Source organism: Eschrichtius robustus, chromosome 3, assembly GCF_028021215.1.
Source record: "Eschrichtius robustus isolate mEscRob2 chromosome 3, mEscRob2.pri, whole genome shotgun sequence".
NCBI lineage: Eukaryota > Metazoa > Chordata > Mammalia > Artiodactyla > Eschrichtiidae > Eschrichtius > Eschrichtius robustus.
Genome location: NC_090826.1, coordinates 162,111,666 through 162,137,738, shown reverse-complemented (window position 1 = coordinate 162,137,738; position 26,073 = coordinate 162,111,666). Strand labels below are relative to the sequence as shown.

At 42.0% G+C, this 26,073-nt stretch overlaps 1 protein-coding gene and 1 pseudogene across 1 annotated transcript in view; both read right to left on the bottom strand.

Moving 5' to 3' along the window:
* The window catches only part of CATSPERE (catsper channel auxiliary subunit epsilon), a 271,733-nt gene extending 259,339 nt beyond the window's left edge, over window positions 1-12,394 (bottom strand). The window contains exons 1-2 of the mRNA XM_068538508.1: window positions 12,235-12,394; window positions 6,321-6,369 (exon numbers count right to left, since the gene is read on the bottom strand). Coding sequence (XP_068394609.1) covers window positions 6,321-6,369; window positions 12,235-12,299 — 114 coding nt within the window. The 5' untranslated portion in view covers window positions 12,300-12,394. The remainder of the gene's footprint in view (window positions 1-6,320; window positions 6,370-12,234) is intronic.
* A 129-nt stretch (window positions 12,395-12,523) lies between these two features.
* On the bottom strand, window positions 12,524-25,378 carry LOC137760753 (tubulin alpha-1C chain-like; annotated as a pseudogene).
* Between the last annotated feature and the right edge of the window lie 695 nt (window positions 25,379-26,073).

Genomic DNA, 26,073 nt, shown 5'->3' with positions numbered 1-26,073 from the left:
ACGCTGAAAGCCGCGGCTCACGCCCGTCTCTGGAGCTCCTTTAAGCAGCGCTCTTAATCCCCTCTCCTCGTGCACCAGGAAACAAAGAGGGAAGAAAAAGTCTGTTGCCTCTTCGGCAGGTCCAGACTTTTTCCCGGACTCCCTCCCGGCTAGCCATGGCGTACTAGCCCCCTTCAGTCTGTGTTCATGCAGCCAACCCCAGTCCTCTCCCTGGGATCCAACCGAAGCCCGAGCCTCAGCTCCCAGCCCCCGCCCACCCCGTGGGTGAGCAGACAAGCCTCTTGGGCTGTTGAGTGCTGGTCGGCACCGATCCTCTGTGGGGGAATCTCTCCGCTTTGCCCTCCGCACCCCTGTTGCTGCGCTCTCCTCTGTGGCTCCAAAGCTCCCCCCCTCCGTCACCCACAGTGTCTGCCCATGAAGGGGCTTCCTAGTGTGTGGAAACCTTTCCTCCTTCACAGCTCCCTCCCGGTGGTGTAGGTCCCATCCGTATTCTTTTGTCTCTGTGTTTTATTTTTTCTTTTGCCCTACCCAGGTACGTGGGGAGTTTCTTGCCTTTTGGGAGGTCTGAGGTCTTCTGCCAGCGTTCAGTAGGTGTTCTATAGGAGCTGTTCCACATGTAGGTGTATCTCTGATGTATTTGTGGAGAGGAAGATGATCTCCACGTCTTACTCTTCTGCCACCTGGAAGCTCCCCTCTGAGAAATTCTTTATTTCTCCTTCTATTCTAAATGATAATCTTGCTGGGCAGAGTATCCTAGGTTACAGATTTTTCCCTTTTAGGACTTTGAATATGCCTTGCCACTCCCTTCTGGCCCACAACTTTTCTGTAAAGAAATCAGCGGATAGCCTATGGGGGTTCCCTTGTAATTAACTCTGTGGTTTTATCTTGCTGGCTTTAGAATCCTCTCTTTAACTTTTGCCATTTTAATTATAATATGTCTTGGTGTAGGTCTGTTTGGGTTCATCTTGTTCAGGACCCTCTGTGCTTCCTGTACCTGGATATCTGTTTCCTTCTTTAGGTGTGGGGAGTTTTCAGCCATAATTTCTTCAAATACATTTTCAATTCCCCTTTCTCTTTCTTCTCCTTCTGGGATCCCCATTATGCATAGATTGGCATGCTTTATATTATCCCATAGGTCTTTTATATTGCTTTCTTTTTTTTTTTTTCACTTGGTTTTCTGTCTGCTGTTCTGATTGTGTGATTTCCATTATTTAATCTTCCAGATCACTTATTAGTTCTGTTGCCTTATTCACTCTGCTATTCATTGCCTTTAGCTCAGCTTTTATCTTGGCAAATGAGTTCTCTAATTTTTCCTAGTTCCTTTTTATAGTTTCGACTTTCTTTTTACAGTAACCTGCATATCTATCAATAGCCCTTCTTAATTCCTTCAGCATTTTCATTATCTCCTTTTTGAACTCAGTGTCTATTAGACTGAAAAGGGCTGTTTCATAGTTTGTTCTTTCAGGGGAATTCCCTTGATCTTTTAATTTGGAGTGGTTCCTCTGCTTCTTCATTTTACTTATATTTCTCTTGCTCTATGAATTTAGGAGAAACAATATCCACTGTGGTCTTGGAGGGCTATTTTTATGTGGGAGCGTCCCTTGTGTAGACTGTATGGGTTTAACATTTTTGGTGCAAGTGCTGTTTTGAGTACGGATGCCTGCCGCCTCTTTCCTTGGTGTGTGCTGGCTGTTATCCCCTTGATAGGAGGTATGACTGGTGTTGTGGTGGCCAGAGCCTGCACTGGATGTTGAGCAGGTCCTCCTCTTTGCTCTGTGGTTGTCACTGCCCTGTCAGGGGCAAGGTCTGCTCCTTAGTTTTAGGAATAGAAGCCCCAGATCCATTTCTGAGCTGCGTTTCTGAACTGCAGTGCATGGTATGTGGGATTGGAGTGCTCTCACTGGGAGAGGAGCCACTGAATATTCTTCTGCTAGAGCTGTTCACTGGTGAGTGTGCTCTGTTGTGTCACCTTTCGCCCGTTGTGCAGGCTCACAAAGTACACAGTTGTTGGCACTGCGCTCAGCCCCGCCTCAACCATGGGCATGCCGGCAATCAGCCCTCATGTCTCTCAGGCATTGTTTTCACAAGGCCACCAGCACTGATCCACTGAAGTCAGGTGCCAGGACTGGAGTAGTCACGCACCTGGACCTGCTGTGCAAGCTACGGAGGCAGCCCAGATCCTGACCTGGGTCAGCCCCCATGTGCATGCACCCACAAAGCCCACAGTTGCTAAGACCAGACCCATCCCAGCCATGGGAGCACCCATTGTCTGCTCGGATGCCCTACAGGCGCTGAATTTACAAAGCCAATGGTGGAGGTGTAAATCAGGGGCTCACATAGCCACAGGGAGAGATTCCAGCCCTACTTCCTAAGTCACACAGCCCTGGGGCTCAACTATGATTTCAGCCCAGCCTCTGCATGTGGGCAACCCACTGGCCTGCTCCCGGAGCCTGCCAAGGTGGCGGCTGGTGCCAGAGCCTGCTTAGGCGTGAGCCCACCAAGGTGGTGGCTGGGGCTTGCGAGCCTGCCCTGACAGCGGCAAGGGAGTAGGAGTCTGCTAGGCAGGAGCCTCCTGAGGTGGTGGATGGAGCATGCACTCCTGGAGCCCAAGGAGGTGGAGGTTGGTGCATGGAGGTGGGGGCTGGTGCCAGGAGAAAGAGGCTGCTATGGCAACCCCACTCCTCCCTTTGTGCACCACTTAACAACGGAGCTTTGTTTCTAGGTAGGCCCGGGCTTCTTCCGCAAACAGCCCTGGTTGTGGCTGTAATACACTCCAGCCCCTTCAGGCTGTCTTCTCCGCACAGCCAACACCAGTCCTCTAAAACCTGAGTTTCAGCACCCAGTCCCCACCCATACCAGTGGATGCGTGTCTCAGGCTGGGGCATGCAGGGTGGTGGCACGACCATCTGTGTAGGTCTCTGTTCTGCCTGCCACAAACCAGTTGATGCACTCTCCTCTGAGCATGTGAAGCACCCTTTCTGTCCTGGCTGATCTCCCCACCAGGGAGGGGGCTTCCCAGGGTGCAGGAACCTTTCCTTTTTCACAGCTCCCTCCCAGGGGTGCCAGTCCTGTCCCACTTCCTCTTTTGTTTTTCCTTGCATCCTACCTGGTTATGTGGAGATCTTTGTTGTCCTTTCAGGTTTTTGAGGTCTTCTGCTAGTGTTCAGTAGGTATTGTGTGAGAACTGTTCCAATGTAGATGTATTTTTGATGCATTTGTGGGAGGAGGTGAGTTCCACATCCTTCTACTCTGCCATCTTTATTCCTCTCCCCAACCATTATCAGGTAAATTACTTACCTCCATTTCTTTAAGGTTTTTGTTTTTTCCCCTAAGGTTTTATCTTATTCTTTTGTTTGGAACATATTCCTCTGTTATTTCATTTTCCTTGACTCTTTGTTGATTTCTACAGTAGATGGAACTACCATCTCTCCCAGTCTTGAAGGCATGGCCTTGTGTAGGAGATGAGCCTACTGTTCAACCCTGCCTTAGCTCTTGGTTATCTCTCTTTGTGATTGTCCAAGCAGCCTATTTTATTTTTAATAGCTCCTAGTAGTTGAGGATGTGCCAAGACCTGTCAGTGTCCCAAAGGGGAGAATCTGTCAGCACCTAGATTCATGCTGATTAGCATCCAGATCCTCAGGCAGCAGCTTTTAAAGTGTGCAAATATATACTGTCCTGTGGGATTGCAAGCATATAAGCCCCATTGGCCACCAGACGCAGGCAATCTGTGGTGATTCCAGGGCAGCAGCCACAAAAATCAGGGCTCCAGATGAGTGTACAAGCTCCTATATCAGAAATACCAATGAACTGTAATGAGGCAGAGGGAGAGTGCAAAGACAGTATCCAACAGTGTATGTTCCCTAAGAGCACCTTCATGTGTGCCAATCCTCATGCTGAAATTTCAGGAAAAGCAAAAAGGTGGGGAGGGACTTTTTAAAATGCTTTCCATCAAGAAGATTCATGGACTACTTAATCCCTGAAGTATTATGCATACTTAATATTTTCTTTCTTTCTCTGAATATTACTTTCAAGCAAGCACAATACCGCTGGTTTTATCATCTACTCTCTTGACTTTTATCTAACTTCTGCTCTGATAATCAAATTCTGGCTCCTAATCTGCATTTCTGCAATGACATAACTTTATTGTTTTGGGGACCAATTATCAATTAAAGATGAAACATTTCTGTCACCTATATAAAAGTAATAAAGGAACAGTAGAAAAGAAAAAGGGTGATTTAAAAAAAGATTAATAAAATGGTCAATCATATAACAAAGTTCTTCAAGAAAAAAAGATGAAGTACATAAATAATATTAGAGAAATAAAATAACTACAAATAGAAATTTAAGTGATATGCAAAGATTATAAAGAAATGGATAGCAATAAATTTTAAGACAAATGCACATTTTAAAAGGAAATATAGTTTTAATAACCTAAATGGGAAAAGAATTTGAAAAAGAATAGATACATGTATATGTATAACTGAATCACTTTGCTGTACACCTGAAACTAACACAACATTGTTAATCAGCTCCACTCCAATATAAAATAAAAATTAAAAAAAGGAAATATAGTTTACATAGATTCCTTTTGCCTGGTTTTGAATAATGTAAATATAACAATATCTGTAAATAGAATATGAATGTAAACTGATACAATTACTTTGTAAAATCTTTTGGCACCATCTACTAAAGCTGAACATATGCACATGCCTTATGACTTATCAATTCCACACCTAGGTATACACCCAGCAGAAATACATCCATATGTTAAGCAGAAAATAGGCATAAGAATGTTCATAGCAGCCCTAATCACAGTAGACTAAAAATGGAAAAAACTGATTGTTTATTTAGAGTAGAATGATATATATATATTGTTGTATGTTAATTCAAGGGAATAATATACAGAATTGAAACTCCAACTACATGAAACATGTTGCAGAGAGGATCAGTCAAATCTACCAATAGAAAAGAAGTTCAGAACTCAACACACCCATATATAAAACAAAGATGATACCAGAAAAAATAATAAGGAAACAATAAATTTTTAAATACATGCTGGTTCATTCTATGGAGAAAGTAATGTAAATGTCTACCTTATATTATATACAAGGTGGACTCCAGATATTACTTATGACCTTTATTTGAAAAGTAAAAATATAAATCATATAAAAGAAAACGTAGGATAAAAATCTTTGCAACGCAGCATAGGCAAAATTTTTTCTTAAATAAAATTCCAAAAAAGTATAAACTGTAACATCAAATAAGGGAGGGGATGGCTCAACAAAAGTCATCTTTTTAAAAAATAAAGTATCCATGGACAAAGTCAATGGTTAGATGAGTAGATGAGAAGCTAGGAAATGATAACTAAAATATTTAAAATCAACATTTGACTAATACATAGAATGGAACGTAGACAATGCTCTGTAACGAGAAAAGGGCAGAAAATTAAGTGGAAAATGGGCAAAAATGAAAAGGCAATTCACAGGAAAATCCTGCATAAATATGAGAAATGATGCTCAAAATCACTAGTCATCAGAGAATTGAAAATAACAACAGCAGTAAACTATTACTATGTAGTAATGAGATTGGTTAAAAAAATGGGAAATTCAATAATACCAAATTCTGGTGAAGATATTCACTGGGTAAGAATATAAATTGTGATTGCCCTTTTGGAAAAAGTCTTGCAGAATTTAGTTAAGTTAGGTGTCTGTTTCCCTATGTCCTACCAACCATAGCTGAAAAATTATTGCACAGATTCATAAAAGGACATGTAGAAGGGCATTCATCACAATGTTTTTTGTGGTGGTAGGAAGCCATTCATCCATCATTAGGGGGTGGAATAGATAAATAATATACACACACACTAGTAATCAGGCGGCATTAAGAAGAAATGAACTAGACAATGTTGAATTTAAAAAGTAATGTAGAGAGGGAAGTCTATAGCTTGGGTGACCACGCATCCTGGTTTGTCTAGACAGTTCCGATTTATACCTATTGTCCCAGCATAACTGTTAATAGCACTATCTTTAATTCTCAGTAGTTTAACAATATACTGCATGGTCATCCTATCTGTATCATAACACCGTTTTGTGAATGTTGAATCACAAAAACACTCAAAACAACACTACCTATTTTTGCTAAATACATATTTAAAGACATTTATTGGAGGGGGAATTTATATTAGGAAGATATATAGGATGAGGAAATAAAATAAAAATAAAAGAATGACACTGTGCTGTATGACTGAGTATGATTAACTTTGCTCTCTGCTGTGAAGTCAAAAAAATTAATAATTATAGTTTTAAAAAGTAAACACTTACGGTACTTCTGGTACTAAAAATGTGGTAGTTTGGGCTGTTACTGGAATACCTGCAGAGGAAAATGTCAAATATGAATACTAAAACTAATTTCTCCCCCAAATAAAAGGGATTCTATACTTGGTCAGAGCATGCCTGAGCTGCCATGAGCTTTACATTTCTGCCCAAGCACCTTCTTAGAAAGTATAGTCGGGGCTAAAACTGGGAATATCAGCAACATCTACCCATAACTCAAGGTGCGCTCAAGGTTGCTCAGTATCTGAAGACACTATAGCAAAAAGTAAATACTTTTACATCTCGTTTTTGTTTTAGAATAAAAACTGTTGAAGAATATTGGCTCTAACTCCTTCACCTGTAAACTGAGTTAAAATAAAATGAATAAAGATTGAAAATCAAAAAAACAGTATTTCTTATTTGAAGCAATGAAGTAAAGAGCAAATTTCTATGAGTCCTTGTTCATTATCATTTCTCGCTATAATTCAGAGTACTTTAATTTCTGTCTATATGATTTATCCACTCTCCAATAAAAATATAATGTGAGCCACCTATGGAATTGAAGGTTTTCTAGTAGCCACATTAAAAAAGTGAGAAAAAACAAGTGATATTGCTTCTAATAATATATTTTATTCAAAAGTATTCTTTTTTTTTGGTACTAAGTCTTTGAAATCTGGTGTATATACTACACTAACAAAACATCTCAATTTTGACTAGCCACATTTCGAGTGCTCAAAAGCCAGATAAGGCCAGTGGCTATCATAAAGCATCATCTTGAAATTCCCTTTACCTTCCCTTTGCTTCAGTAATCTATTCCATGTCTACATTACACACTTAATTGCCACTGGAATTGCTCCATCCTTAAAATCTTAAATCAGAGGCAATTTCTGTGTGTATTTATATGTGGAATTGCTGGGATATCACTATGTAACTCTTTTAATAGATGTCAGTCACATAATGCAATATATTTTATTATTTATAATGAAACATATTTTATCTATATGCAGATTGCAGATCAAATATAAAAACATTTTAATGTATTTTTATATATCCCTATAAATTAAAATGGAATATACTTTCACCAAAGGTCTCTTTTCAAGTTAAGTATGAACCACCTCCCACTTATGAATCTAAGACCTCTTTCACTATAGTAAGAAAGACAGAAACCTTAGGAAAGAGAAAAATACAAGTGAAAAATTTTGTATTTTAATTTACAAAGTTAACCTGGGCAATTTGTGAATGAAACCTGGTAGTTAATAATAAAACTACCTTCTCTGACAAGCCCTTTTCCCCACCTTCTCCTTTATCAGCTTCCAACTCCTACTAAGGCTGGGTACAGGTTATGGAGGGAACAGTAGCTAAAGGAGTCGTATTTAATTTATTAACTTCATCACAGACAACTATAATAACACCTTCTCATTCCTGCTTCCTTAATTATGTCAAATATTTACTGGGTTATTGTTGGAAATGGATCTGGAATGATCAAAGGTGTGGGTGTGCAGATGGCCCATGTGCTAGGACAATTTTTTAATGAAAAGGACAGTGTCATCTCACTCTGGGACTCCAAAAATGTACCTTTCTTATTCTCTCTAGTGTATTCCCACTCTACCAGTTCTTCAAAATCAAAGAGAATTCTTGACTTTTACCCCTTCCTTCATCTCCTAGGAGATAAGTCCCTTCCTGACTTCACTTTTTCTCTCTCTATCCAGCCTAAAAAAATATATTCTTTGGGTAAACCATTTTCTCTCAAACCCCTTATTCATCCTACTATATCTGTCCTGGAATTGGTCTTCAATAGGTCATACTCTTGGGCATCTGACAGAAGCATATGCTAAATCATTCATGTGGGACAACCATATATTGCAGGAAGCACAGGATTCCCAAAGAAAGTCCAACCCCCACTGGATATATTAATCTAACAGAAAAAAAGACTTTCAGACTAAAAGTGTTTTCAGGGACAAAGAAGATCAATCCATTATAAGTGTGACCCAATAGAATAGTAGAGCATGAGAAAACATATTCTTTTCAAGTGCATATGGAACATTTAGAATAACTGATCATCTATTAGGACATAAAGCAAGTCTCAACAAATTTCAAAGAATAGGTATCATGTGGACCCTGCTCTATGATTATAGTACAATTAATGGAGAAGTTATTAACAAAAATATAATCAAATATTTACATATTTGGAATAAAAAACAAACTTCTAAATAATTCGAGGGTTATAGAAGAAATAGTGATTATAGTTAAAAATGTCTAGAAGTGAATGATAATGAAATGATTACATATCATTTCTTATGGGATACAGCAAAGGAGTACTATATGGGGTATTAATACCTTTAAATGCCATATTAGAAAAGAATAAAGACCAAAAACTGTGAGCTAAATGTCTGGCTTAAGATATTTGAGAAAAAATATCAGAATAAGCCTAATGAAAATAAAAGGGAGAAAAATGAAAACAGAGATCAATAAAATAGAAAACAAAAACACAAAGATAGGTAAAACAGACAAGCTTCTGACAAAACATTAAATGATTTGAAGTGGTACTTTAAAATCTACACTAAAACACTTACGCTCAGGGGTTTAACATATGAGTCCAATCACAACATTCAAGGAAAAGTTATCCTAATCCTATACAAATTTTTCCAAAGAACTGAAAAAGAGATAATACTCTCCAACTCATTTTGTAAAGCTAGTGTAACACTGATATCAAAACCAACCTAAGACATTATGAAAAAGAAAAATATAGACATAAAAATCCTAAAGAAAATATTTACAAATTGAATACAACAAAGTATAAAGAGATAATAAACCATGACCAAGTTGCACTTATCTTATGTATGCAAAGATGATTTTATTAGAAAACTCTACAAATGAAACTCACCACACATTTTAAAGAGGGAATAAAACACAATTGTTTCAATAGGTAAAAAAAATAATAAAATTTCATATAAATTCATAATTTAAAAAATTTACTAAAGAAGAAATGCGAAGAAAGTTTCTTAACCACGATAAAAACCATCTACAGAACACCTAGAGCAAACAATATCCTAGATGGCAATTAGTACCATCCCCTTAAAAATTTGGAATGAGAGAAGGATGCCACTATTACCATGTCTATTCAACACTGTGTTGGAGGCCTTAGCCAATACGATAAGAAAAATAAATTAAGATTGAAAAGGAGGAAACAGAACCCATTTCTACAGAAGATCTAAATAGAGATACACAATGCTCACTGAATAGGAAGATTTAATATTCATATAGATGTCATTTCTTCCCATCTATAGAAACAGATTCACTGCAACTCCAAGCAAAATCCTGAGTTTTTCATAGTACTTGACAATCTGATTCTAAAACTTATGTTAAAGTGTAAAAGTCCAAGAATGATCAGAACTCTTCTCAAAAAGAATAGGGAAGACTTGCCCTACTAGATATGATGACTTAAAACATTGTCTTATTGGTGCATCAATAGACAAACTGACCAATGGAACAGAGCAGAATAGTAAACTCAGAGTAGGCATATGTCCATATGGAAGTTTTGTATAGGACAGAGGTGATATGTCAGATCAATTGAGGAAAATGGAGGTGAAAAATAGATCTGGATCCACAAGGAAAAAGAAGGAACTGCATTCCTACCTTAGATCATTTAAGAAAACCAACTCCATTGGGATAATAAATATCAAAAACCAAATGTTAATACTCTTAGTGTAACCAAGCAGGACCCTATGGGGCCTTCCTGGGACAGACTTCTCCCCCCTACATCCTCTACTTGCCTCTTGCTTATAGAAAAGCTTTAGTCTCCCATGCCTCCCCTGAGTCTCAAAAGGCTGGCTCAAGCATTAATGAAAGAATGTGAACACGAAGTAACAAACAACAGCAGTTGGGCTACAAGAGCTGGTAACAATTTAAATAATAGATCAGCCATATAGCAGTCACAAAATCTTTAGTGCCTCCCTGAAGGATATAGATAACAGTGCCTGATGCACATTCCTGAGTTGTTTTGCAGACACTAAAACCCCCACCAGAAGGAAGAGGTTAACTGCATGCTGACCACCAGTACATAGACTCCAGACTGGTTGGAACCAGAAGGCTGATGACTGAGATTCCCAAAATACTACCCTGTTACTTCACCAACAACCAATAAGAGAATTGTGCACAAGCTAATCATATACCCTGAGTCCCTCACCCTCAAACCGTCTTTAAAAACCCTTCCCTGAAGTCCATTGGTGAGTTCAGGTCTTGAGCATTTATTGCCTCCTTGTACCTGCAATAAATGCTGAACTTTCCTTCACCACAACCCAGTGTCAGTAGATTGGATTTACTGCGCAGCAGCAAGCAGACCCAAGTTCAGTAACATTGGTAGAAATTTTAAGTAAATACCTCTAAGACCTCGGAGCAGGGATATAGTTCTTAAATAAAACATCTACCCTGGAATTCTCAACTCCCCCACCCCCCAAAGGCTAACAATAAAATACAATTCATTATATTAAGTTTAAGAAATCTTGTCCTTTAAAAGCACACCTTATTAAGAACTAAAATTCAGGGAATCTGTGACTACCATGATAAAAAAATACCATTTTTGTCTTCTCTAACCTCTAACTGAAATTTAGCATTTCCTTAATTATGAATGTACACCAGGAGTTGGCAAACTACGTTCTTTGGGCCAAATCCCATCTGTTTTTGTAAACGGATTTGTATTTGCACACAGCCAAGCCCTTTGTTTACTATTGTTGGTGTATGCTGTCCCCTACAATAGCAGAGTTGAGTGGCTAAAATATAGACTGCATTGACTGAAAAGCCTAAAATATTTAATATCTGGTCCTTTATGCTAAAGTTGATGACTTCTGGTGTACAACATAACAAACGTTATAAACTCCCTAGGTTCACAGGTGAACCTGAATAATATCAGCTACCATAATTTATTGATACAGGCATGTGTTGAGAGCTTGAAATATATCATTGTATTCAAGCCTCACAACAACCACATGAGACAGGTTTAATCATCATCATTTTATAAAGAAGAAAATGAAGGTTTACAAAGTTTTGTCAGAATGCTACGTTTTAACTTTTTCTCAGTACTTCAATAATCCTTTCCAACGGCTACTCTCACTCTATTTGAACTCTCCATCTGTCCATTGAGATGCCATGGATCCCTTCCTTCTGAAACCTCTATAATAGTTTGATTTATTGTGGGTATCCTTACATCTTAATGTTAGAAGGTAATAATAACTGTAATAGCAAAGCCTCCATTAAACAGAATAGTCGCAAAATCTGATTTTTCTAGTTAATCATCTGTATTTTAACCTGTGTTGAAAATCTAAAATATTTTGATACACTTTCCAATCCAGTAGTCACCTAATGTTGACCAAAAAGCAAACTTGCATGGAGGATCTCTCAGAACTTTAAAGTTTTCCTTCCCCAAATCAACCCACTTTATGCGGGAATTACATACCCTTACGTTTGTAGAGTGTATATTATAAAGCACTCTCTCACAAATCATTCAACCACAACTACCTAATGTAAACCATCAACTACCCTGTTACCCTAGCGAAGCGCCCGCACCCCCCGCCCCGCCCCCGCCCCCGCCATTTCTGGTGGAGACTTTTTGGTTCTCCTGTGCTTCTCTTCCCTCTGGCAAAAGGGTGCAGTGGGGTCCAGGGGATGGCGACGTGAAGGTACCGCGACCCTACGGCGGGAACTTGAGGAGACAGCCAAGTCCTAACAGCGTGCCCTCATTTCCCGCCCTCATTCACTGAAAACTCTCGGAAGGGGCGGGGGGAGCCGGGGCTGGTGTTGGGGGAACTGGGAGACCAGGCTGTGGTCTACAAGAGCGCCTGGCCCCGGGACGCTGAGGCGCCGGGGTGGGTCCCCGCCTGTCCGGCCCCAGGGGCGCCCCCCTTGCCCGCGACTGGCGTCTCTTTACCTCCACAGAGCCGAGCCGCAACAGCTCAGCCAAGACAGCAGCACCGCCACTCCTGAGGCTGACATGGCTGGCGCCGGTTCGCAGCCACCCAACAGCCCGGCGCGCCCGCCAGTCCGCGCGCTCCCGCGGACACCGGTGGCTGGAGGTTGTCGGTGCCCGCGCCGGGGGCTGGGGTCGGACGCTCAACGCGAGGCGAGGGCGTGTGCGCCCGCGCGCCAGCTGCCCCTGGAGAGGCGAGGGTGCGTGCGCATGCGCACAAGCGCGCGCTGAGGCCGGGGCTCCCCAGGCGTCAGAAAGTTAGCTGCTGGACGCGAAAGCGTAAATCAGATTTTCGGCAAAGCGGAGCTATGCTTTTTTGGAATGAAATAGCAAAACCACTTAAACTGACCACTGAAAATCCGAACTGACAGGGTGAAGGTGAAACTTTTAAGTTAGTGTATCTTTTAGCCCAAATCTTTCTTGTGACAGTATATAATCATTGCAATAGCTGTTACATATCTGGCAGTACTTTCCAGGGAGCAGGCACTCCATAAGTGATTTTAAAGGTGAACAGAGGGGGCTTCCCTGGTGGCTCAATGGTTAAGAATCCGCCTGCCAATGCAGGGGAAACGGGTTTGAGCCCTGGTCCGGGAAGATCCCACATGCTGCAGAGCAACTAAGCCTGTGCACCACAACTACTGAGCCTGCGCTCTAGAGCCCGCAAGCCACAACTACTGAAGCCCTCGTGCCCAGAGTCCCGTGCTCCGCGACAAGAGAAGGCCCCGCTAGCTGCAACTAGAGAAAGCCCACGTGCAGCAACAAAGAGCCAAAAATAAAATAGGTAAAATTTAAAAATTAAACAAAAAAAAGTTGAACAGAAATGAATAGTAAAGTGTGCCAATTGAACACCTGCTTTATGCCCAACACTATCTCGTGCACTTGAGTACAAAAGAACAGGACAGGAGCTTCCTGGTGGTCCAATGGGTAAGACTGCACTCCCAACCGGGTTCCATCCCTGGTCGGGGAACTAGATCCCACAGGCCGCAAGTAAGAGTTCACATGCCGCAACTAAAGATCCCACTTGCTGCAACTAAGACCCGGCACGGAGGGAGAAAGGAAAGAAGAAAGGAAGGAAGGAGAGAGAGACAGCATTCTGGTTTGCAAAGGGATTTGTAATCTTGTAGTACAGCCAAGGTAAACAAACACCAAAGTTATCACGTAGTATTGTAATTTATCTGTTTACTTGTACCAAATAATCTGAATCCTTGAGGACTATAATTGTATCTTTATTCATCTTCGTGTTATCAGTGCCCAGCATAATCTTATTTTGTAGTAAGTTCTCAGTGTTTTCTGACTTAATGAATCACTGAATAAAAGTAGTAAAATTTGCTCTAAGGACTATAAGAGAATGTATATATATGATTTGGGAGACACTACATTTAATGCGATTCTATTCCCAGTTTATTCCAAAGCAACTTTATATCAGAACTAGATGTCATAGTTAATTTGTGTTGCAGTTGGAAGAGCATTAGATCAGCAGTAGGCATTGTCAACCACAAAAATAAAGCAGCTAGTTATTTTACCAGCAAAATGGGTTTATTTGGGAGTAGCAGAGAATTGCAATTCAGGACAGGCAAGCTATGGTGAATCACAGGCAAGTCTGAAGAACAAAGGAGAAGGGGCTTGCTTTTATTAGGTTTTAGGAGGAAATGCTTGAGTTGTTTTGAACAAACGTGCATTGGAGAAGAGCCAGGGTCAGAGGTTATGGCAGTTTCTCTTTGGGTACAAGTGTTAGTGCACTGCTGCTGGGTCAAGGAGGGATCGTCCTTCCTTTTTCTTAAAAGCAGGAGATAAAATTGCTGTGTGAAAAATGTCCTCCCTTATACCAGAAGGAAAGTAGCATTCTATCTTCCTTCTTGCTGCTGGTTATGCAGGCTGCAACAAGTGGCAGGTGGGTGAGAGCTCCCTCTTCAGGGCTTCCTGACTCCGTTTAAGATGAAGTTGCCTTTATTTTCACTCACACCCCTCATCTCAACCCCGGCGCCATTGCAGACACATCATTTTCACATAGCTCTCCAGGAATTTAAAATATTCCAAAGCTCAGCGGGAAAGGCTCGTGGTTAACTCTAATTTTGAAGCAATCTAAGGAATCTGATAAGCCTGCATCCTTTCCCTATACATAGTATTTCCCCCATCACATAGCAGTTAAATGATATGGAATTGAAATGACAACCAAAAAGTGCAGTCTGGGCAAGGGGGGTGAGGGGGGGATAAAATGGAGTGGCTTTGTGGGAACAAGAATATCCTGCTCTTGGAGTGGTAAAGAATCAAGGTAAACAGGGGGACATCAGGACCATGCCTCAGCGATTCATTCTTGAGCCAGTGCCTAGGCTGTACAGGCAGAACCTGCTTTCAAATGACTGAATTACTTACAATTGGTGGTTACCTTATTGTAGGTGCCCAAGTTGGGTGAGCTCACTTTCTATTGAAAGCCCTTTTGTCTTATCTTGAAATTTACCTCCCCTTTGATAGGGACAACTCCTCCCTAAAATGGAACTCCAACAGCCACCCAACCCCTATTTCACATCTCGTACCAGAGCTTGTTCAGGACAAAGTGGGAGGAAAAGATAATGTGTAAACCTGTGGGAACTGATCACTCTCTCCTTACCTCCTTAGGACCATGAATGTCCCCAGCCTACATTCCAGCTCCTCACTAGTTCCCCCAGGTCATAGTTCTATCCTGGCTCCTAATCTGAAATAGACTGTCTGGGGTCACCAGGGACCCTGCACTACTTGTAACAGAGGACATGTTCCTAGCATGTCAAATTAGAATCATTTGTTACAATATCGTGTTTTGGGTACATATAGTTTATATCATAGGCTACAAAACTACTCATGGATGACATTGTTTCTATAATACATGAGCAAAATGCATTTCAAGTTTCGATAGACATGAAATGAATTTGGTGGACACTTCCGCCACTTCACCCTAAATTCTGACATTTAGACACATAGTCCAGGAATCCTTGATCACAATTGAAAGATTGGCACCGCTGAAGTTAACACCTTTATTTTCTGAAGACTTAGCCATAGTCATAGTCACACTGATGTACACGCTGCATGATCCTGTATTGCATCTGTTTTCATTCTTTGTCAAAAGGCATTAGAAAAAAGTGCAGTACCTAATTTCTAACCCACTATTCCTGCATCAGAAATATAATTCACTCTAATCCCTAACTCCATTTAAAAAGTTTGCATGAGGGCTTTCTTGGTGGCACAGTGGTTAAGAATCTGCCTGCCAATGCAGGGGACGTGGGTTTGAGCCCTGGTCCAGGAAGATCCCATAGGCCGTGGAGCAACTAAGCCCATATGCCACAACTACTGAGCCTGCGCTCTAGAGCCCATGAGCCATAACTACTGAGCCCGCCTGCCACAACTACTGAAGCCCACGCACCTAGAACCCATGCTCTGCAACAAGAGAAGCCACCGCAATGAGAAGCCCATGCACCACAACAAAGAGTAGCCCCCGCTCTCTGAAACTAGAGAAAGCCCACGTACAGCAACGAAGACCCAACACAGCCAAAAATAAAATAAATTTATTAAAAAAAATAAAAATTTGCATGAATACTTTAAATTAGTCCCATTAAAGTAATATAGCATCCAATGGAGTTTAAATTCCCTTAACAAGTATTTATCAAGCTATTAAAATGTGGCAGACATTGGGCCAGGCACCAAACATGAAATAGTAAACAGGATATTCTTGGTCCCTACACTTAACGGAACTTACCTTCCTTAGAGATGAGCAAGCAGAATCAAGGGTTTAATTTTTAAATGTATATAGGTTTAGGAGATAATAGAAAAGAAATGTAACCTAATTATGAAGGGTCTAAGAACTAATGTTTAGGAATGTGAGCTTTATATAGAACCATTCATTGGTTACATTCTTCTAAAAGCCTTTTTATTATAAAAACATATATTCAGAAAAGTGCACAAAAGATGTGTACAATTCTTAACAACTTATTACATAACCACTATGCAAATGTTTAAAAAGTAGAACATTATCAGCATTGCTTAAGACCTCCTTATGCCCCCTTCCCCAAACTCATTACTCCTACTTTTGTCATGAACCAAGCATCCATATACATGGGTCTGTTTCTGAGCTATTTGGTTCCATTAGTCTTCTATCCATGTGACAGACTGTGATATCTATCTAACAGAAGAATTCTCCCATCTTGTTTTTCTCCCTGGCTTCTTTGGCTATTCTTAGTCCTTTGCATTTTCATGTTAACTTTTAGAATCAGTTTGTTGAATTTCACACACACAAAAAACTGTTGGGGTTTTATTGGGATTTTATTAAATTTATACATCAGTTTGGGGAAAGTTGACATATTTACAATATTAGTCAGGAGGAGTCAAACTTCTTTCCTAAAGGACCAGATAATAAATAGTTTAGGTTTTGCCTCTTAGAGGCAAAATTGAGGGTATTATGTACTTATATAACCATTTAAAAAGGTGAAAACCATTCTTAGCTCACTGACTCCTGAATCTCAGTAAATCAGATGCTGTTTTGAATGGATTTAGACTGTGGACTCTGGTTTTATGGCCCCATAAATTTGTTTTCTTTTAATTTTTCTCAGTAATGTTATATAAGGTTTTGGGTGCAGTCTTGCAAATCTGTTATTCCTTCCACTGAATTCTTAATTTTGGTTATTGGATTTTTTTATATTCCAGAATTAACTTGTTTTTTCACATGTTCAGGTATCTGCTGAAATTCTCAAAACTTGTATATCTCCTTGAACAGACTAAGGAGTTATTTGATAGTCTATGTCTGAAAGCTCCAATGTGTCCATCCTCTTTGGGCCTGCTTCCATTGTCTTTTTACTGGTTTTTTGTTGTTTGATATGCTTGGTTGTGTTTTATTGTATTCAGGATATTTTAGTAGCAAAATTGTTTGCAGAAACAATTCGAAGTTTAGAATGATGACGTTTTCCTCTAGAGAGGGTTTTTGTTTGCTTATGCCAAGGGTTTGGGGAAACTCCCACTTTAGGATCACCTTAATCCAATTTTAAGGACTGGGATAATTGGAAGCCGAGCTGCAATCCCCTTCGAGAGCCTTTTCCTTCCCTACTTCTGGTTCACCCCTATTCCTAGGGGGCAAAGGCCTGAGGGCCACAAACCAAAGTGAGGGGCATTCACCAGGTCTACTCCCCTTTGACAGACTCTGGCCCCTACTTCTGGAAGGCTGTCAAAATCACACATCAGCCTCTGAACTGCCTCCTCCAAGTTTGACAAGTGCTAGAACAGTGGCCTGTAACATTAAGCCCACCTCCCAGGGCCTCCATCTTCTCAATGGTCCTGGTCCAATAATTCTTCAAACTCATGTTAGCTCTCTGATTCCTCTGGATTTTTAAAATATTTTGTCCAGCCTTCCTAGTTGCCCTCAGTGGGATGGTCAGTCCAAATTACCTATCCACCATTACAAGAGCAGAAATCCTCATTAGTTATTTGTTAGAGTTACTGGAGTAGCCTCATTCATACACAGCATGGTAACAATATGTAAAATGTCAGTACGCCATTGTCCATCTTTGATTCTGTGTTAAAAAAGAATTTTGTAGAAACCATGGAAAAATCAATTGCTCTCCCTAACGGGAAGGTTTCTATACTCACAGCAGCAAGCATGGGTTACCTCTGTCTACCTATAGCAAATAGCAGTTAACTGATTCACACATCTTTATTGAGAGCCTATTATATGTGAGAGGAATGAAGAGATGACATTCTCACCTTAGAGCAGAACTAAGTGACTAATTAATTAGTTGACATATCTCAAGACAAACCCTAAAGTTCAGGTTTCAGCTCTCTTCTGCTTTTTCAAATTATATATTCTTCCCAAGGACATGCAAGAGTCTAATTTCGACTGCTTAAATGCCTTTATTTCTTTCAGATAAAACTGAAAAAGCAGAATAACAGCTCGATATTTTTGGCTATTGGGGCAATAATGTTTGGCAATTCTCAAAAAAAATATAAATGACCAGTAAGTATATAACTTTTCATTAGAAATAAAATTAACAAATTACACAATGAGATTTTTTCTATCAAAGTGGCAAAATATTCTTTTAATGATAATACACAATGTTAGGAAGGGTTCAGAGAAATGCTCTCTTCTGCTGGAGAATAAATTAGCACAGCTGTTTTTGAGGAGTACGTGTCAATAGAGCAAAGCTTGAAAATGTGCATGCCCTGCAATTCCACTTTTAATGATGTAGCCAAGGAAATAATTAAGAATGAGTGAACAGATTTAGCTATAAGGTTGCACGTTATATCACGTTGTTTATAAGAGACTGGAGACAATCTAATAGTGGATCGTTTAAATAATTTATAGTACAGAAATACAATGGAATACTAAAAACAATGGTGTATATAGATGGATATCTACTGACATGGGAAGTCAGTATTTTGTTAAATGGAAAAAGCAAGTTATAAAAGAGTGTGATCTCATATTTGTTTTAAAAGACCATGCATGTTTATATCCAGTACATATAGAAAAACATTGAGAAGGATGTACACCATATAACCATTGGCAATCTTTGAATGGTGGAAATATGAGTGATTAAAAACATTTCTATACCCAATTTTGTATTTATCTGAAATGAATGTGTATTATCTCTGTTTAAAAATTGGAAAGAAGTCAAAGCCTAATTTAAAAAATGCTTTGCCTAGGTTTTGGCTTGTGATACGAGGGACCATATGCACCAAGAGGCATCTGCTTGGTTTTGCTCCTTATGACCTGAGTGGATAATTCTCGTTTTTGTTCTTGTTTTCCTGCAAATGCCATAATCGTGGACAACAGTTCTCTCATTTTCTACTAGAGCTCATTGAGGCTATGACTGGGGAAGGAAGCTGCCTTTCTAGGGGAGTAGGCTGGTTGCAAAAGGCCCATACTTTAATTGGGGAACACTTAGAGTAAGCTCTGTGGAGAGGAAGGAGGAAGCAACCAGAAAACAGATGCAAAGGAATGGACTGCAGATTGTCTCTATTTAGTCGTCACTTCAATTCTAGGTCTACTGAATCTTAGAGGTAGGGATGATGGGTGGATACCTAAAACCTGGTTATATAGATTCCCTCTAAGATGGTGAGTCATTTCAGAAGAGAAATGACAGAACAACTGAAAATAATATTGAACATCAAACTGCTGCTAACATCAAACTGTTAGAGCAACCCTACAGCTATAAATAGAGGCATTTGATGGAAAGTTTGTATTCTGGGTTGGTATAGAGATTCCAAATGAACCCAAACTCAGAGAGGACCATGCCCAGTACGTTCAGTAAATGATGACACTATCCATTAAAGGAGTCTCTCCTAAGAGCAAATGAAGAGTCACTTGTCCAGATAAGACAAACCTATAAACTCATGTATAATATGGCAAAGGCCTATCCCTTCTATATCCCATACCCTCCATTCTGACTCCAAGAAATGTGTCCAAGGTAATGTGTTTCTGATTAGCAGTTAAATACTGGTTTGTAAATGCTTTACTTTTAAAAAGGGTAAATTACTGTAGATAAAGTTAGCCATAAGAAAAAGTCATTCTCAGACACTCGTATGTGTTCTTGAATGAGAGAGGAAAAAGGTGGAGTTTCAACTATCAGCACATGAGCATCACTTCTCATATGTCACTGTGGCTAAAAGGTTGAATACTGCCGTTCTAGAGCAAGAAACAAGGGAGCTCCTGGATAAAAGAGAGCCCAGGCAGAATACCAGGCAGGAGAATTAGTTTGTGAAAGTACCCCAGGGACCTAAAACTGGGGGGAAAGGGAAATTAAGAAATGTTGTGATGCAAAGCAAACTAAGCAAGAGGCATGCACTCGAGGCTTTGAGGAAGCACGATTAGCTCTCTGCATGTTCAACTGGACATGTTGATATTCATAATTTATATTAGTACAGAGAAGGCAGTTGCAGTTATACCAGGTTAAATGCCAGTTCTTGTGAGGTGCAGCCGTTACAGCTGGGTGTGGAGCTGATTCCCTTCCCCTCAGTTACTCACGGGAAACCCCTTCCATGGCCACATAGAAACTGTTCTTGTCATCGAGGCAATGCCAGCCAATTGGTCCGATTTCACAGTCTGCACAGACCAGAAACCTGTTGCCCACATCCTTAGTGAAGCCCATGTTCTGAAAGATGAACATGTCATCACCGGCCAGGGCTCCTAGGGAAGGTCACCATCAAGATTGCTGCCATTGGCTAGAGTTGGCTTCTTTCTCATGGAAAGGCAGGAAAAGCTGCAGTGGAAGAGAACATAAAGAATACAAAAACTGAACTGGCCCAGTTATATCATCACCCTCATTCTACTTATACTTTATAACTGCTCCCTAGCAGTTTCTTGGAATGAGAACAAACAAGGAACCCTGTCATTAAATTACAGACTAGGATGCTGGGAGGCTCCTGTGCTGCCTCTGGTCCATGCCCTGATTCTTAAGAGACATGAAAGAGGAACTTTGACTGGTTGCCGTGGTAACTTGGCTTCACTGCTATCCTGACTATGGTCCATAAGGCCCTAGCTGTTCCTAATCTCCCCCTGGCTCATTCTGCCCCAGCCACACTGGCCTTCTTGGCTTCTTCAAACAAGATTAAGTCTGCTCTGCCCTCAGATCTTGGCAAGGCCAGTTCCTTCGTGATATTCAGTGCAAATGTATTTGACATTCAGTGTTTAAAAAAAAAAAAACAAAAAACAAGGTCAACTTCCCCTTAATGCTTCCAAGGAAAGCAAGCTTACTAGCAATTCCTGAAGGCAACCTATTCTTCCTTTGAATAGCTGAAGCTTTCCTAACATGGAGCTGAGAAATGAAGTCAGCCTCCCAGATCCCCTACCCCTTTGTTCTGAGCTACAGGACAACTCTTCAACACTAGCAAGCTGCTATTATCTTTATGACCAGGAGTCCCTGCCTCCCCTCCCATTGCGGTCATGTCTGCAGCAGTGTAATGGGGCAGGAAAGCTGTATATTTTCTAAATGCCACAGTTGCCACCTTTAATCTTTCTAGGCTCACCCTGAAACAAAACCTATAAAACTTAAACTAGGCCATATGCCCAGTACCCTCTGGGAATGTGAACTGATGAAAGGGTGGGGCATAAACAAATTACTCAAAAGGAAGAGACAGTATTCATACACCTTCTGACCCCTGTTTTGCCCATTATCTGAATGGCAGGACTTTCTGTGCTTCCAAAAGCACTCCCTTCTGAGCAGGAGCCATATTAAATGGGTATGTCCCTGGCACACATGAACAATGAAATCACTGCCCCCAATCTGACTGGCAAGTGTAGGGAATGCCTATATACCAGGCTAAGAAACATGAAACATACTTTCCTTTCATAAAGGCTAGTTTTCAAATAGAATTGAACCTGGTGTACAGACCAAAGGCCTGGGCTCTAGACAAGTTGAGATCTATTGAGTTAAAGACAACCAGGTTTCCCTGGTGGCGCAGTGCTTGAGAAGCCGCCTGCCAATGCAGAGGACACAGGTTCGAGCCCTGGTCTGGGAAGATACCACATGCCGCGGAGCAACTAAGCCCGTGCGCCAAAACTACTGAGCCTGCGCTCTAGAGCCCACGAGCCACAACTACTGAAGCCTGAGCGCATTAGAGCCCACGCTCCACAACAAGAGAAGCCACCGCAATGAGAAGCTCATGTACCGCAACGAAGAGTAGCCCCCGCTCACCACAACTGGAGAAAGCCCGCACGCAGCAATGAAGACCCAATGCAGCCAAAAATAATTAATTAATTAAAAAAAAAAGTTAAAGACAGCCTCTAACGCTGTTATTTGCCTGATTCTCCCAATCCCTAGTGCATGTTTTAATGCCTGCAGCTCTAAAGGAATCTCCCCTCTCAGTGGTTACACAGGACACGTGCTAATCCCTCCCTTTATCCCTAACTTGCCTTGAAACACATGGGACACCAGCCCACAAACCAGATGATGCACCTGGTCTTGAGAGTGGCAGTGGTGGCATTCACATCCTTGGGTACCACATCTCCATGGCAGAGCAGGCCATGTATTCGCCATGGTGAGGGTCACACTTGACCCATCTGATGGGAGGGTTTGAAGCAGGCATTGGTGATCCCTGACACCAAGAGCTGCTCATGATAGCCCTTCTCATTTGAGACAATGTGTGAGCAGGTCACCAACAGAAAGTGGATGCAGAGGTAGGGCACCAGATTGGTCTGGAACTCTGTGAGGTCCACATTGAGGGCACTATCAAAATGCAGAGAGGCAATGATGGATGACAATCTGGTCCATGAGCTGGTTGAGGTTGGTGTAGGTAGGGCACTTGATGTCCAGGTTACAGTGACAGATATCATAGATGGCCTCATTGTCTACCATGAAGGCATAGTCCAAGTGCTCCAGGGTGGTATGGGTGGTAAGGATGGACTTACCAACTGCTTTGGACACTTGAGAGGCTGGGTAGATAGCAAACTCCAACTTGGATTTCTTGCCACAGTCCATCAGCAGAGAGGTGAAGTCTGGGCCAGTGTCCTCCTTAAAGCTATAGAAGATCAAGAAACCCTGAAGCCCGGTATACTGGTCTGTCTAGGGTAGGAGATAACACTGTTAAGGATGCAGATGGCATTATCATCTGTCCCCAGCCCTCTTCTCCTGACAGGACTCTTTCCTGTCTACAAAACTATTGTGACCTAACTACAACTGTATTCACTTCTATACTTAAAAAAGACAAAACTTTGAAGCATAATTTATACTTAACTGTATACATATTATAATACATACAGTGAATGCTTTGACAAATGTATATACCTATAGAACCATCAAACCAATCAAAATATAGAAATTTCCATCACTCCAGAAAGTTCTCTCATGCTCTGTTGCTTCACCTCTATAGATGTGAGAAGAGAATACCTACAAGAGGCTTGGAGTTCCGGGGAGACAGATGACCTAGAAGGGCAGTGCTGTGTGTGTGAAGTGTCAGGGGTGAGGGGAGGGGAGATGAGGGTCAGGTGGACATCGGATCTGTAGTCAGAGAGCTGAGCCCTCTCAGCTTTGTAGCTCTGCCACCTAGTTGCAGAAGAGTGGGACTGGGACTGGTGGTGGTGGTATCCAGGCCCAACCTCAGACTGGAACCCAGGAACCTGCAGGTTTAACAAGTACCCTTGGTGATTCTGATGTAGCTGTTCCTTGGACTAGAAAAGCATCAGACTATACCAGACACATGAGTAGTAACAATATAAAAGTCCTTCATTTGCAATATTACATATATCAAATCATTATGTCCTATACCTGAAACTAATATGTTGTATACAATTATATATATTATATACAATAAATATATATTATATACAATAAATATACAATAAATTTTTTAAAGCAAAAAATAAGTAGGCTTTATGTAAATTGACAACTAAAAGAAATTCTCCTTTTTAAGAAAGGTCTAAGCTTAGGGGGTGCTTTGTCATATTTTCACACAGAATCCCATTCCTCAGGTCACCCGCAAGCCCTCAGTCTCTGAGCAGCAGAGAGTATGTCTGGACAATCCCTCTAGAGGGCCAGTGCCAAAGTACTGGCTCCTAGCTGGCCTTGGTCCTGGCTCTCCCGGCCTCAGGCAAGGGATAGGGTAAACTGGAAAAGTGGCTAAAAGCTAAGAGGAGCCTCTCCCAGCTGGAAAGCCCTGCTTAGGAGTCCAAGAACAACAAGCCGAGCTTCTGAGGCAGCTTCCTCCCACCTGCTGGGGCTGGAGATGGATCAAAAATCAAACAAGGTTTGGATCAGACAATCAGGCTTGAGAAAGCAAGGAACCCGCAGGGCAGAAGCCAGAGTCCACAGGCTCAGGGCAGAGCAAGTTACTCAGACTTCTAACCCTAGATCCACACCCAGGACACGCAGCTCCCCCTAGAGGAAGCAAGTGGACAAACAGGCCAGAGGAACCAGCACCAGCCATAGGCCTGTGGTTCCCCTTGCTTCCACACAAGTCCAGCCTCCCAGGTGCCAAGGGCACTTGGTCTGCTCACCAGTTTTTGGATCCACTCCAGCACCAGATCGAGGATCTCCTTCCCCACAGTGTAGTGGCCTCGGGCAGAGTTGCTGGAAGCATCTTCCTCGCCAGATATCAGCTGCTCAGGGTAGAAGAGCTGCCTATACCTGCCAGTTCTTACCCTATCCTGTGCGGAGGAAAGGTCTCCTCCACACAGGCACTAGGACCTTTGCTGCTGAGCTCCCCCACGTAGAACCGAAGAGCAGGGCCTGACGGGCACACAGCACTCCCGAGGCCCACTTGTAAAGGCCAGTCCTACCTGGGCTGTGAGGGGGAAAGTTCGGGGGTCCCTTTTGCAGTCCCTTCCCTCTCATCATAGCCACTTCATTCTGCTTAGTAAGGAATCAGTGGTGTGTTCAGGGGAATCTCATTTGACTTTTGATTGGAATAAGAACACAGACTAATGCAGAAAACCCAGTCCACAGTTCAACATCTATAACAACGTCTTTAGGAAGATGGAAGAGGGGTGACGTTTTCAGGAACAAGAAACTGAGGAAATCCAGACGCAGAAAGGAGGAAGCAGAGAACCCCTTGAGAGCCAACAACAGCCAAGTTCACACAGGTCCACATCCTATTAAGGGACCCATTTCAGTTAAACTCAGCACCCAGTTCCTTAGGCAATGTTATCCCTGAGAGCCTGAGGGTAGGGAAAGGGAAGTTTAAAGATTCTGCTTTAATATCCACTCTTTTCTGTAGTCTTCTTTCTAGGTCTGACCCCTGACTCAAACATCTAGTGGTTTCCCAGGCAGAGCTCTTTGACTAATCTCCCTCTCAGCACAGGAAGCCCGCAGGACCCCTCCTGAAGACAGAGTCTAGACAAAAGCAACAGAACTTATTGTTGTTCTTGGCTGGTGATTGCCTGCATTCCAAGAGTTTTTCCCCTAAGCAGAGCTCCCAGCTGATTTGGGGGATGGCAAGAATATGGGCTGGGGGTGGGGAACCCACCAAGTGCCCACTCACCTATGACAGAAGGCTCCAGGTCCACAAAGACAGTCCCAGACACGTGCTTGCCAGCCCTGTCTTACTGATGGTGTTGAAAGGAGTCGGCGCAGCTCCCCAGTGCCTTGTTGCTGGGCATAGTGCCACTGGGCTGGATGTCGTGCTCCAGGCAGTAGAGCTCCCAGTAGGCACTACCCATCTGCACCCCAGCCTGACCCACAGGGATAGAGATACACTCATGTTCTAGAGGGAAGCAGAGCTGTGGCACGGTCTGCGGAGGGCCGGGGGCTTTAAAAGACTTCCCTGGGAGCACCCCTTTATCTGTCCTCCCTGGAGCCTGAAGCCTAGCAGTGCATTACCTGGTTCCCTTTATTGGGTTCCCTTTCCAGGCCTTCCCACACTTTAAGGCCCTCATTTTCTCTTCATTTACCCGGGGCTTGAGAACAGAGATGGCTAAAGCCTAGATCTTCTAGAGAAAGTCAATACCAGGCAGCCAAACCCCACTGCCTAGTGCCCTGTCTTGCTGGCTGGGATGATTCTAGAAGGCGCAGAGCCCCCGCATGCCAAGATAGGGCACCCTGGAGCTTCTAGCCCTAGACCCCTAGGAGAAAGGGTCTCCAAGGCCGGGACTTGGTGTCCTCCACACCCTGAGGTGGGCAGAAGATGCAGTTCAGGTCTGTGGGTTAACGAAGGCACAGACTCTGGAGTTAGAGCGCTTTGAAAGCTCATCTGCACCCTCCCCTTTTGGGGGGATATGCACCTACTCTGGACACTTGTCCTGGCCCCCTGAGTACAGAGGGGTTAATCCAGATAACTGCTCGAGGGTCACAATGAAAGCAGAAAACTCACCTCACCTGTCCACTCTCCTCATTGAGGTAACTCCTGTGATGGACA